The 12,187-nt window shown below is 37.7% G+C and overlaps 1 protein-coding gene across 1 annotated transcript in view; it reads right to left on the bottom strand.

Moving 5' to 3' along the window:
* The window catches only part of LOC138064174 (fibrillin-2-like), a 181,843-nt gene that overhangs the window by 108,846 nt on the left and 60,810 nt on the right, over positions 1-12,187 (bottom strand). Inside the window, exons 8-11 of the mRNA XM_068925661.1 lie at positions 10,150-10,275; positions 5,957-6,109; positions 4,959-5,192; positions 2,872-3,009 (exon numbers count right to left, since the gene is read on the bottom strand). Of these exons, the coding sequence (XP_068781762.1) occupies positions 2,872-3,009; positions 4,959-5,192; positions 5,957-6,109; positions 10,150-10,275 (651 nt within the window). The remainder of the gene's footprint in view (positions 1-2,871; positions 3,010-4,958; positions 5,193-5,956; positions 6,110-10,149; positions 10,276-12,187) is intronic.

The raw sequence follows: 12,187 nt of genomic DNA, 5'->3' as shown, positions 1-12,187 counted from the left end.
AACTGGCGTTCATTAAAACCCAAGACCAAAGAACCATCCCGCTACCTCAGGATTCCCAGGATTATTAGGTTGCATTTAATTTGGAGTTACCTTCATGTTTTTGAGGGTTGACCTTACTTCCTGGACCAAGATTTCCTTTGGCTTATTTACCCCAATTTATTTTTCCCTGGATACTTAACTTACATATACTGCATTATCAATATGTGCATTTGATTCACAATTCCCATTTATATTCCATGCCTTGTAAATTAAAAAAGGGCTTTGTAAGTTTAACAGCATTCATATCTCATATGCCATGCTTAAGTACCATTCAATCACTATTTGCATCATGTCACCATTGTACTAGCTGCTGATACGAAGTACAAAGTAGCACAGGCAAAAGTTTGTCTTGCTTTAAGCGGAAAGGATTTTAAAGATAGGTGAAACTTTGGCTCTCTGTGGTACTCGGCCTCATTTTTTACAGCTATTTCTCTTACTGTTTTGGCATATTTCTTCATGCAGAATACTTTGTTAGAGGCACAAAGTGCTTATTATAATCATGCTCTACTGTAGTGCTATTTATCACAACTCTTTAGAGATCCAAACACAGGATGGTTGCCTGGAAGAGTACAGTTTAGAAAGGCCTTTCCTTTTGTTCAGTTGCTACCTTTGTAGCAGCTGTCATTTCAGGTTTTTGTCAGTAATCATCTTTGTTCCTTCCTTTAAAGTTAGGAAACAGAAATTATAAAAATGTAGCAAATATAATGCATGTTAACAAATAGTTAACAAACAACTGTATGCTTCAGTAGTATGCTTCACATTTTCAACTCGTCCCCAAGTAATATCAATACAGAATGTGAACAGAGGTTTATAAACTAGATCTAGAATAACTTGGTGAAACTTTGTTAGACAAAAGATCCATCTAGACAGTCTCACAAGGTTTTCTGAGGTCTTAAAATACTTTATTTCAAAATATCAGCTTTCAGAAGATGTTCAGCACATTTCAAGATAGTTCCCCAACAGCCGAGGTCTGCCATAGTTAAAAATATTGTAATTGCAGCGATGCAAAATATAGTGCTGGGAACAAAAGCGCCAGGACTCTCCATATACTATGAACCAAGAATACCCATACTCTCAGTAAGGCAGACTTATGGTAAAACTCCCACTCCTCACGAACAATAGTGGCTGAGGCCCAAGGATGCAGAACAAGAATAAACCTCCCGAATTTCCCAGCCAGGGGTCAGAGAGAAAGGAAAGTTTTACCCAAAGAAAAAAGTCTGAAAAAATTAGGCTTGTTACACCAAAGAGGACACTCAGAAAAGGAACCATAACAGCCTTCAAACACGCAAACGGTACATACAAAGAGACAGGTTAGTAAGCTGCTTTCCTCATACACTGTGGATAGGACAAGAAATAACGAGCTGATGTTTTTGCAAAATTATATTTAAACTAGACTGGAAGTTCAAAAAAGCTATCTGACAGCGTGGCTGGTGGAGCACTGAAACTGGCAGCACAGCTATCTGAGTAAGTGGTGGAGTCTCCATTACTGACAGTTTTTAAGAACAGGTTATACTTGCATCATTCCTGACAACTGTAAGTATAACCGATCATCCTGTGACACAACGGACTAGCTAAGGGGACAGCAAACTCCCAGGGGTGGGATATCAAGCTGATATGAGAAAGGAAGGCAGAGAAGTCAAACATGGTAATAAACACCGGCATCCAAAGAAAAGTGCTGGTCAATGGTCATCACGTGTCACTTTTCCAGAAGGCAGGGTGCCTAGCCAGGGAGGTCCTGATGCTAAGCTTGGAGTTCAGTCAGAGGTGGAAGAATTTGCAGCTCAAAGACACCGGGGTTCCAACTGCTGGTTAATACCCGCTCTGCTGCATGCAATTCAACATCTGCCTCTACTATTCTCACTTGCACACTATATGTTGCCTCATCTTGGATTTAGCTCTTTTTTTGTTGAGGTCTCTTCTAGCTGTAATTTTCTGTGATCCTTTCTTTCTGTACTTTCCCTTAATCCACAGGCATGCTAGAAAACAGCATCTAAAAGAACATATTCAGCCAGAAAAGCCTATAGCTATTAAGCTCTTGTTTAATATTTCTTTCACCGATCTCAGCTCTCTCAAATCAGTAGGCTAATGTTCAATTAAAAATAGAAACAGAGCTTTCCATTTAGGATCCTAGATGGTTACAAAAATATATCCTGCAAACAAAGCTCTTTGCCACACAACTCCCACATTTTGTTTTTTGCTCTGAAACCCTTGATGACCCTTTAACCCTGTATGACTGAAGTCCATAGCAACTGAACAAAAGCACAGAATCCCAAATTCAGCTCTTGCTATAAGAGTTTAGTGTTAAGTATTTTAATAAGTAATACAAATGTAATTAAAAGTTAATTAATACATTCTATTAATGATTTGACATCTTTAAATATGTTATTCATATTCACGAGTAAGTAGAACATAAATTCTGTCCTTCGATAACTTGATAAACTTGAGACTAACTCCTCTGACAGCAAGGGAGTTGCACGAGCATAACAAAAGAGTAAATGAGAACAGAATTTAACTCACTAAAAGTAAAGATAAAAAATGTACTGTACTCATCAAGTACAGAAATACTCAATACCCATATTTGTGAGTGAAGATGCTTCTTTTTTGGGAAGCAAATAGGAAAAGCTCTTTTATGAGGATTGTACATTAATCCAGTATAACTAATCTCACCATGATCCCCGCACTCTCCTTCACAAGTTCAATATTATTAAAATTAGTATATATGGAAGAAGAAGAATATGCACATAATTTTTTTTTGATCAAAGGCTGATCTTCAAAACTGAAGAATATTAGTATGCAAAAAGTGAATAACAGGTTTTAGAAGTGTGCACTTACCAATACAATCCCCATTTGCATCCTGCTTATATCCCATGTTGCACTCACATCGATAACTGGAAATGGTTGGGATACAGCGTCCATTTAAACAAAGATTGGGATGGTGCTTACAGATGTCAATTGTCTGATTGAGTATTGCTAGTGGAAAAAAAAAAAGCCTGACATGAGAAAAATATTCATATTTTCAAATAGAAGTAAAAATGCAGGTTACATTAGGCTTCAGAAACGAAGTTCACATTAGGCTTCAAAAAGTATGTTCTCAGGTGGATAAATAAATTCATGAAATCAAGTATTTTTCCAAGTACTATCTATTGACTTTACAGTAACCTAACAAATGCAAGTAGCTATCAGAAACAAGAAAACACGTGAGACAGAACGGTCTCGATTATAGCTTACCATTTATGCTTAGAGCCTGCTAAGATGTTCAGTGGTCTCATGAATAGACCACCATTTGGACACGAGTTGAAGCAATCTGTTCCTATGAGTTTATTATTTTTTGTATACCTGTCTTAAATACTCCTTGCATTTTATTGACAATGGTTCTGACCCTGCAGACACTTACACATGTTATAAATAACTTTATACATGTGAGACATCCTTCTGAATACTGTTCATCTTGGGCTTTGAGCCAAGGCAGTATTTCTGCAGAAGGGCTAAGTTTTATCCTTGGAAGAACAAGGAAAGTAAACACTTTATTGTAAATGCTAGAGGCTTTTTGAAAATACTTCAAAATCTAGAGTTCTATTATTGCTGACTAAGACAGAGCAGCAGGCACAGCACAAGCAAAAAATTCAAAGGTTCATGGTGAAGCAGGAAACCAACATGTGATGTGCCATGAGGACACTGTACTAAACACAAAAGTTGGAGGTGTCAAAGACAGAGGGATCAATAAAAATAGTTAAATCATGCCACCTTCATGAATTTTGTCTTTACGTAACTGAAAACTACTGCAAGACTTCACTTCAGAGAAGTGGGACTAGTTCTTTGAAGAACATGAGGCACCACAATTGTGCAAAGCTAAGGGGGAAAAGACAATAAAAGTTTAAGAAAAAGTATTAAATCCAGAAATAAAGCATTTTTTCCAAGTCAAAATATTTAAATACAATATATACACATATACTCACACAGCGCTATGTAAAAACGTGCATGTGCAAGCATGTGCTCGCACGCACACGCACAACCATCAAAGTCTTTTAGGCTAGACTTTCTGGGTCTTGGAAGTAAGTGTCAGCTATACACTTGGAAGCAAGGAAACTCCCTTTTCTCACAGCAAGAAAAGCTTTCTTATAGAACTGACAGGTTGTGAAATTACACACCTTAATGATGTGAATGAAATGAAGATATAAACTACGATAGTAAGAGAAAAGCTAAGATACAACTGTATTAAGAATCCCAGATTGAAAACGAAAAGGTAGATCGGCCTTTGGTTGACAAGGGAAGGAAAGAAAACCCGCATATGGGCAGGAAGGGAAGGAGATAACCCTAAAAAATAAATAAATAAATAATTTTATTTATTTTTAATGCCTGATAACCAAAGCTGCTTGTAGGTTTGTAACATTAAAATAAAACCTATGTGTACAAGTACACAGAATATATATATTACAGAAGTGGATGTGGCTAACGCTACATTTTTGCCTGTTGTATTACATGAACATTAACTGAATGTACGTCTTTTACCGAATGAAGGGAATTACAGACTTTTAGTCAGTTTTTAGAGCAGTCATGCAAGACTGAGGTCACAGTAGGCATACAATTTCATGGGAAAAATTACTGAACAGTGACAAATATGACTAGTAAATGAACATAACTCATAAACAGAAACCCTGGATGTGGCTAAAGACTCAAGGAGAATACTTTACAACCAAAATGAAGAAGGAAAAAAAAGGGAGGGGGGAGAAACCTTCCTACACTACCAACTCCTTCTTAAAACTATATGAGATATCTTATATGTTCTTGAATACAAAGATATTTTTTACATATTAAGGACACTGTGCCATTTCCAGACTAGAAACTGAGCAGAAAAAAAAGGAAAAAATAAGAGGAATCAAAAAAAGAAGGAAATAAGTCTCAAACCCAGGAATACTTACTTAGTCCAGTAATTATTGGGCCATTTCCAGTGGTACTCTGACCACCTGTCCCTATCCCTGCTCCCCCTACACCTGGGGAGAAACCATTGCTACCAGGGATGGGAATGAATCCTGCTCCTCCTGGGCCATAGCCATTTCCATTGCCACCAGGAAGGAATCCGTTTCCTCCAGTCCCGCCACCCCTGGAACCACCTCCAGCTGGAACTCCATCTATGCAAAGTCTGCGGTGTTCATCTATCAAACAATAAAGCACAGAAAGGCGTAAAGTAAAGCAACCTTTCAAAGTCATCTTATACGGAAGATACAGATCTTTGTACTGCACAAATACAATACTGGTTTCCCATTTCTATAATGTTACATATTATTCCCTCTCCCACTCCTACACTCAAGGGGATTCCACAATTGTGACAGGTGTTATTTAAGGAAGAACACTTAGAATAATAATAGGAAATATTATAATTTATGCCTAGCTATTTACTGAAACCTTTTTGTTGGTGCACTGCCAAAAGCACCGCAACTCCTGGGTCCCTCAGAGATCCTGGGATAGATAGAATGAAAATACATTTCACCAGAGATGTGGAATAGTGTTATGTGAGCACAGTGTTGAAAGAATAAATGAAATACTGATGCATTTCCAGTTCAAAGTAACATGAAATTTTATGGAGAGAGCAGCTGTTCCTTTAAATCGAAATGAACTATGGACCCTCAGAGTCATTTCCTCTTCAAGCTTGACCACAAAATCTTCCCCATTTCCCAAGAACTCTTTCCAATGTCAACAAAAGGAGGTTAAAGAAACTAGTCCCAAATAATAACGGACCTGAAAAAAAAAATGGTTCACAGATGGAAACATCCATATTAAGAACACAAGAATGAATGATAATGTAATTCTTGACTTTTTCCTTTTAGCCTACATTTTAAAGGCATTTAAAATATTTCAGTGACCTCCATCCCGACTAGAACGGGCAGCAAGAAGCAGCAAAACAAAACAAGGCACTCACCAGATCCTCTAACGGGACACATCTCTGGAACAGATCCAATGGCCCAGCACCGGCCAGATTCACAGCAGCACTGCATTTTGGTGAACCTACCAGGAAGTTCCTGTGCACAGCGACCATTTACCAAGCTGGAGAAACATGTACTTGCCCTCTGATCTGGATGTTAATTTAAGAAGAAAGCCAAAAACAATAAAATGAAGTCTCTATATGTCTTTCCCTTACTCATTTCACATAAGTACTAAAACGTTTAAAAAGCTGTATTAAAAAAAGAAAACACCAACAACGATGCGAGCTGATCAGCACCAACCCATTCCACATTCGGTTTACTGCAGGATCTCACATTTTCAGTGACGTTAATCCAGAACGTAGTTGTCAAATTCATCTTTCCTTCCAGTCACAACAAACTTAATTCTCTTCATAAACTACTTTGGGAAATGGGCTATGTATTTTTATCTGCTAAAAGACCAGTGCAGCAGCACTGGAAGGAATAAAAATCCCTTGGATGCCACGCAGCTATTTCAGACTTTTTGGATGGGCATTTAGAAGAAAGCAAATAGCCCTTCTTCAGAAAACCTGTTCAGTAAGGAATCTCCTGTACCTGGGAGACAAGGACCTAGGGCAATTATCCCTTCTCCTTTACTAAAACCATATTGCAATCTAGTTCACGTGTAGCCCTTAATCGCAGCGGGTAGCACCTGCTAACAGCGTCACTGGAATCAGCACAAGATCACTCAGCTTGTGTAAGAACAAGGCTAAGCCAAAGAACAAAAAATTACCCTAAAAAAACCCCAAAACAACTAAATATTGTATACCGTAGCCCGCTCTGCTATTGAACGAGCAAAAATGGGTGGAAAGTACATTTTTCAGTGCGACTACAATAAAATAATTAGTATATTTTCAGTTGGCTAAACAAAATACTTGGGGGAAAAAAAAAACATGTTGGTGACCAGTGTTATACTATGATAAACTTCTCTCTTTCTAAAAGGAAAAATACTGAATTGAACCATTTGTCATTTTTTGCTCATATTATAGCTTGAAAAATATATCTCAGAAGAGCTATAGCAAGCACCCAGGACTAGGCACCCAGGGCGGGGGGGGGGGGGAAAAGCATCAAGTCCCCTTTGCGTTCACTTCACAAAGCTCCAGACTGAAAAGCTTAACAAAATCAATTTAGCATAAAAGACAAATATATACAGGCAACTGTATACAAGAAAAAAAAAAAACACATACAAAAAAAGTCCACAAAAACCCTAAGCAGTTCATTTCTATGAAATTCATATCAAGTATAGCCTCATGCTATACTCTCTATGAAAAAATAGCCAGATTTTCTGAACAACACCTTTTCCCATGAGGCATTTCACTGAAATTAACAGTATTTGAAGAAAAAAAATATGCAAGGACAACAGAAATCAGCTATTCATTTTCAAAGTCTTTTCAAAGTTTAACATGAGCAATAAAACAGCAGAGTACAGAAGAGGTAGAAGATAAGAAACCCTGAAATATGACCTAAATCCACATAAGCAACATAGACAAACAACCACTAAGGTCAAGAATGTAAATCTTAAGGACCAATATTTTTTTGAGATCATGGGCTCTCACTTCACTCTCAGAACTATGTCTAAGATGCCTTTTGAACAATTCAGCTGAAAATAGGAAGTTTTATTCAGCTTTAGAAAAGGAAAATAAAAGTAAGGCCAAAAGATTTCACTGAAAAAGGCTCTACAATGTAAAACAAGGAGCTCAGCACTACGAAATGTGTGTCGTGAAAGGCATGGGGGACACCAAAAAATTCCTTTCCAGCTTCTTATTTCAGTAAGTTAAAGGATTATTCACTTCATTGCAAACTTCTAACCATTAAGAGTTTAAAAATTGCTCTGACTGTCTAATCTTAGAAGGTTAAAGAGATGTGACAGTGCTTAACATGAATGCTCAAAGATCAGGGGCTGAGAGCAGGCCAAGAAGCAGCAGCAGGCATTGTCAGTGGGGCACGCATCTTAAACTTCAGCCTGGCAGGCCCAGAGGTCCCCTTGCAATACCTATGCTCACTTTAACAGGCTACCTTCTCAGGACAGAGATGGGGCAAAAAATATTAATCCCCCTTTTGCACACGTAAGCAACTGACTTGCAGACAGATCAATGGCTTCCCTCAAGTCAAATCCTCAGTGCATTAGCAACATACATATGATCTCAGGACTGCTCAAGCTAATGGGAAACAGGGCTGATATAAAAGATACAAACAAATACAAAGATAAAATAGATACAAATTTATAACAAGTCTACTATGACAAAAATAGAGTCATTTACCATAACATGAACATCAGTAACTTTCTCATTTAGTAAATTTTTCCTTGGTGTACCTGCATCTGACAGAAGAAATGGCATCCAGTCTTCTCTTAAAAACCTAATCCTAGCAGAGTATTTTCAGTATTGGTGTGAGCTCTAGCGAGCGCTTGCAAAGTGGCTAACTAATCCGTAGATAGAGACTATAAGGGATAGTATGTTTGCTTGGTAATTTTCTCACTTAAACTAAGGAACATGGACTTGTAACAAGCCAGAAAGAATTCAGCCCACTTGTATTTCCCTTTAAACATGCCTTTAGCTCTGATAAGTTTCAGTGGGAACCACATACGTGCTAGGGGTAGACTGAACATCCAACTATAACTTTTTTGGTACGATATGAAAATTAGTCTTTAGAAACATGTCAGTTTTTAACACATCCTAGTTCCTCCAAGGGCACATCCTAGATCATCTACTGTCATACTCCTGAATGCTGACTAGGAAAAAAACCTCAACAAATTTAGAAAGATATGGGACTAATTACAATAACTAAGCTTATCTTAGTATTTTGACTAAAAGCAAATATTTGTCTTAAACTGGGAAGAAGAAAGCAATTCGTATTAATAAGGATTTCATGTTGCATTTTTTTTCCCTTAAGTAATGCAAATAAGTTATATTCCAATAGTGTAAACATTTGAGAGCACAGGAACTTTCATACACACGTTCATTTAAGGGAAGGAGCCTCTGTGACATAAGGGTCTCCTTAAAGAGGCTAGGGCATGTGATTTGTGTACAATTGGTTCTGTGAGCTAACTTTAGAAACTGTATTCTAAAACATGCCAAAGTCCATATAAATTATGAAGATATTGGAAACGATAGGTTCTCAGTATCTCTGAGACCAGCCACAATATATTTGAAGCTTGGCGCTCCTAAAATGAACCTAGATAACAAAAACTGACTATACTGTGCAAAAAATTATCCATGTGAAATCACTTGCAAGTCTTACATTACTTCCAGCTTACTAGATGTTTTTGACAAATCATACTAGTTACCTATAATTCAGATTTTACATTCTGTAACAAGAGAACAAAGTGCTCTTTGTTCTGAATAGGAACAAAAAATCTGAAATAGGAAGAACAGTATGAGAGCTAGGAAAAAACACTGTTAAGACAATTGTTAATCATTTCTTATACCAGGCACACAGTATTTTCAGTTAACTCATCAATATAGTTTATACCATCTCACGCGCAGCGGTAAAAAAGAAGCAATAATGAAAAGATCCACAATATGCATTACTGCACTTAAGGATAAGCACACAGCCTTTTTATAAGATAGAAACTGGTTTTAAATAAATCGTCTTGTAAAACTGCAGCCTACTGAAATTTAATATTTGCTTTGTTATATTAGGCATTCCTTCCAAATCAGTAGCAACTCAGCATACTCTGTTCAATGCCTTCGAAGTTTATCCACTTGCCCAATATTGGTCTTTAAATTAAACTATGTGAGATTGAACTTGAAATACCAAGTAAGGGTAGATGTTTGCTGCTTTAGAATCAAAGCTTTGATTTCATCAAATGCAGATTTAAGAAACAAACGTGATTAACATTTCTTATGCTTGCCCATACAACAGAGATATTCACGGCTTCTTTTCTACAAAAATCCAGATCCAAGGCAGGAATTTGCAGGCTACACCACAGTCTACATACAGGCATCTACAAGCCAGATAAAGGCAGTACCTCTGCAGTACCATCATCGTCAAGAGGAGGATGTTATGAATGTTAAGTAGATGGAGCAGAGAGTTAGAACATAATGAGGTCCTGGGAAAATAGTAGATGATTGGGACAGAAGTTCCACTGCTGCCTATAAAATTGCCCTATTAATCTTGAGAGCTTTAAAAGCCTGCTACATGGAATTCTCACCAATACAGCGGGCGCCATCTGGGGATGTAACATATCCTCGTGGGCAGATGCAGAAATAACTTCCCACAGTGTTGGAACATTCGCCACCTTCACAGATTCCTGGGATGATGCTGCATTCATCAATATCTGTCAAAAAAAAAAAAAAGGAAAAGAGATAGGTTAATTATAAAATTTTGCATATATTGCTTAAAAAATGAAATTTTTATTCAGCTCAGATTTAATAATGCATTGCAGTTGTTTGGAAGCTGCTGTCAGTGAAGCATTTGCAAGTCATTTAATTTGCCAGCTAATGCAGGCTTTAATGCAGGCTTTCCTTACATGATCAAGCTGCACACCACTCCAAGTCCTAGAGTATGTAAGAGCAGTCTGGGACTTCCTTTGAATGACACATACTAAGCATGATCACTAGGAAACCCGCAACAGCTACAATGTGATACCAAAACATCCATCCTACTTTTGAGTCGACTGAAGAGAGATCATACAGCAACCAGGCACGACAGCTCTGCATCTGCTCAGAGCTTCTGTGACCACAAAAGTTTTGCTCATCAGATCTAACTGCTTTCTGGCCTTCTTGTAACACTCTGATTGTAGAGACAATTTTGGCCAGTCTCTTCAGAAGTACAGATCAAATGACTTTTTCCTTTTTTTCAGATATTTTTAATCCATTCAAATGTTTCCGCTCCCTGAAAGCAGTGGTCTTACCCAAATACTCCATTTTGCATATAAATATATATCAACTTAGATGTCATCAAGTTCATGAATGAGCTGCTATATGTAACGAGGGGCTGCTAGGGCACTCAGCAACAGAGCTGAGAGCACAGGGTGGTGCCTAGCTCACCTCTGAATCACAGGGAGGAGATGAGGCAATAAGAAGCAGTTGGAGGAGGCAGTTTGACTACAGTATTAAAGGTGAGAAGCACAGTGGAGTAAGCCGGAATGGAAGAAATGCCAACGGGAATGATTACAGGTGTCATAATCTTATATAAAAATGAACTATTTTAAGTAAACACTTGGTTCTACTGTTGTAACAATCTTTAGACATTTGAATATTTTTAGAGTCATTTTAGGAACCTAATTTAAGTGACCTCTGTACATTCTCATTTTTAGTGACTTTTAATAAATATGAAGTGTGACTCAGGTTTAACCTGGGAGGAATCCTGAGAAAATAGAAAAGTATGGGCCAACTTTCCAACTAGCTTGAGATGAATAATGTTTTCCAGTCGGAATGCATGACAACATTGGTTTTGTATGGTTTAATCCCAAGGTAGTCATCGACGTACAATTTTGGCTCAATTTGTTCCTAAACTTCTGGGTGCAAAATTAATTTTAGACTCCTCTACACTGTGAAATAAGGTTAAAAAAAGAGTCAGCTTTTTGAACCCAGATTATCTGTCTCACGGCAAATAATGCAGGAGAAGCATCAGAGAAAAAGCATACGTCAGAAATGTTCTTTTGATGACCCTGAGAAGGTCTTTATGTCCCTATAAGGAAGTCCTGGGATCCCACAGAGCATTCATTGCACTTTCACACAGACCTACCATTTCCTTGGCCCTGCTACTCTAGAAAATCCCTTGAGATGAATGACTACCTGAGGAAATTTAACCTATACTGTTTCTTAAGAGTTTTTTATGCGATGAATACTGTGCTTCCACCCCCCCTGCACTCTCCACACTGAAAACTCAAAACAAAGGAAGTGTGCCAAAAAGATCTGGCATGCACAGAGACTATATTAAACGGTAACTCCCCACTGTGGGAAGGTCCACACACGAAGAACTCCCTTTAGATATGCATCTACAGACGACATTCAAGCACTGGAAAGGAAAATCAAGTTTTGCACAATGCCACTTTGTGTGGAAGAGTACATTTTGTTATTAAAGTAAAGGTATGTATAGAACACACACTGAAAAAACCCAAAACACTGAAACCTCTCATGTCATTTTGAGTGTCACTGCAGCAAAGACCGTTCATCTTACATGTAACACTGCTTTAGACTGTGCAAGTAGTTTATACACATAAGTACCTTGTGACCTTTGTGGTC

The sequence above is a fragment of the Struthio camelus genome, chromosome W (assembly GCF_040807025.1).
Source record: "Struthio camelus isolate bStrCam1 chromosome W, bStrCam1.hap1, whole genome shotgun sequence".
In the NCBI taxonomy this organism is placed as follows: domain Eukaryota; kingdom Metazoa; phylum Chordata; class Aves; order Struthioniformes; family Struthionidae; genus Struthio; species Struthio camelus.
This window is presented reverse-complemented; position numbering and strand designations above follow the sequence as displayed.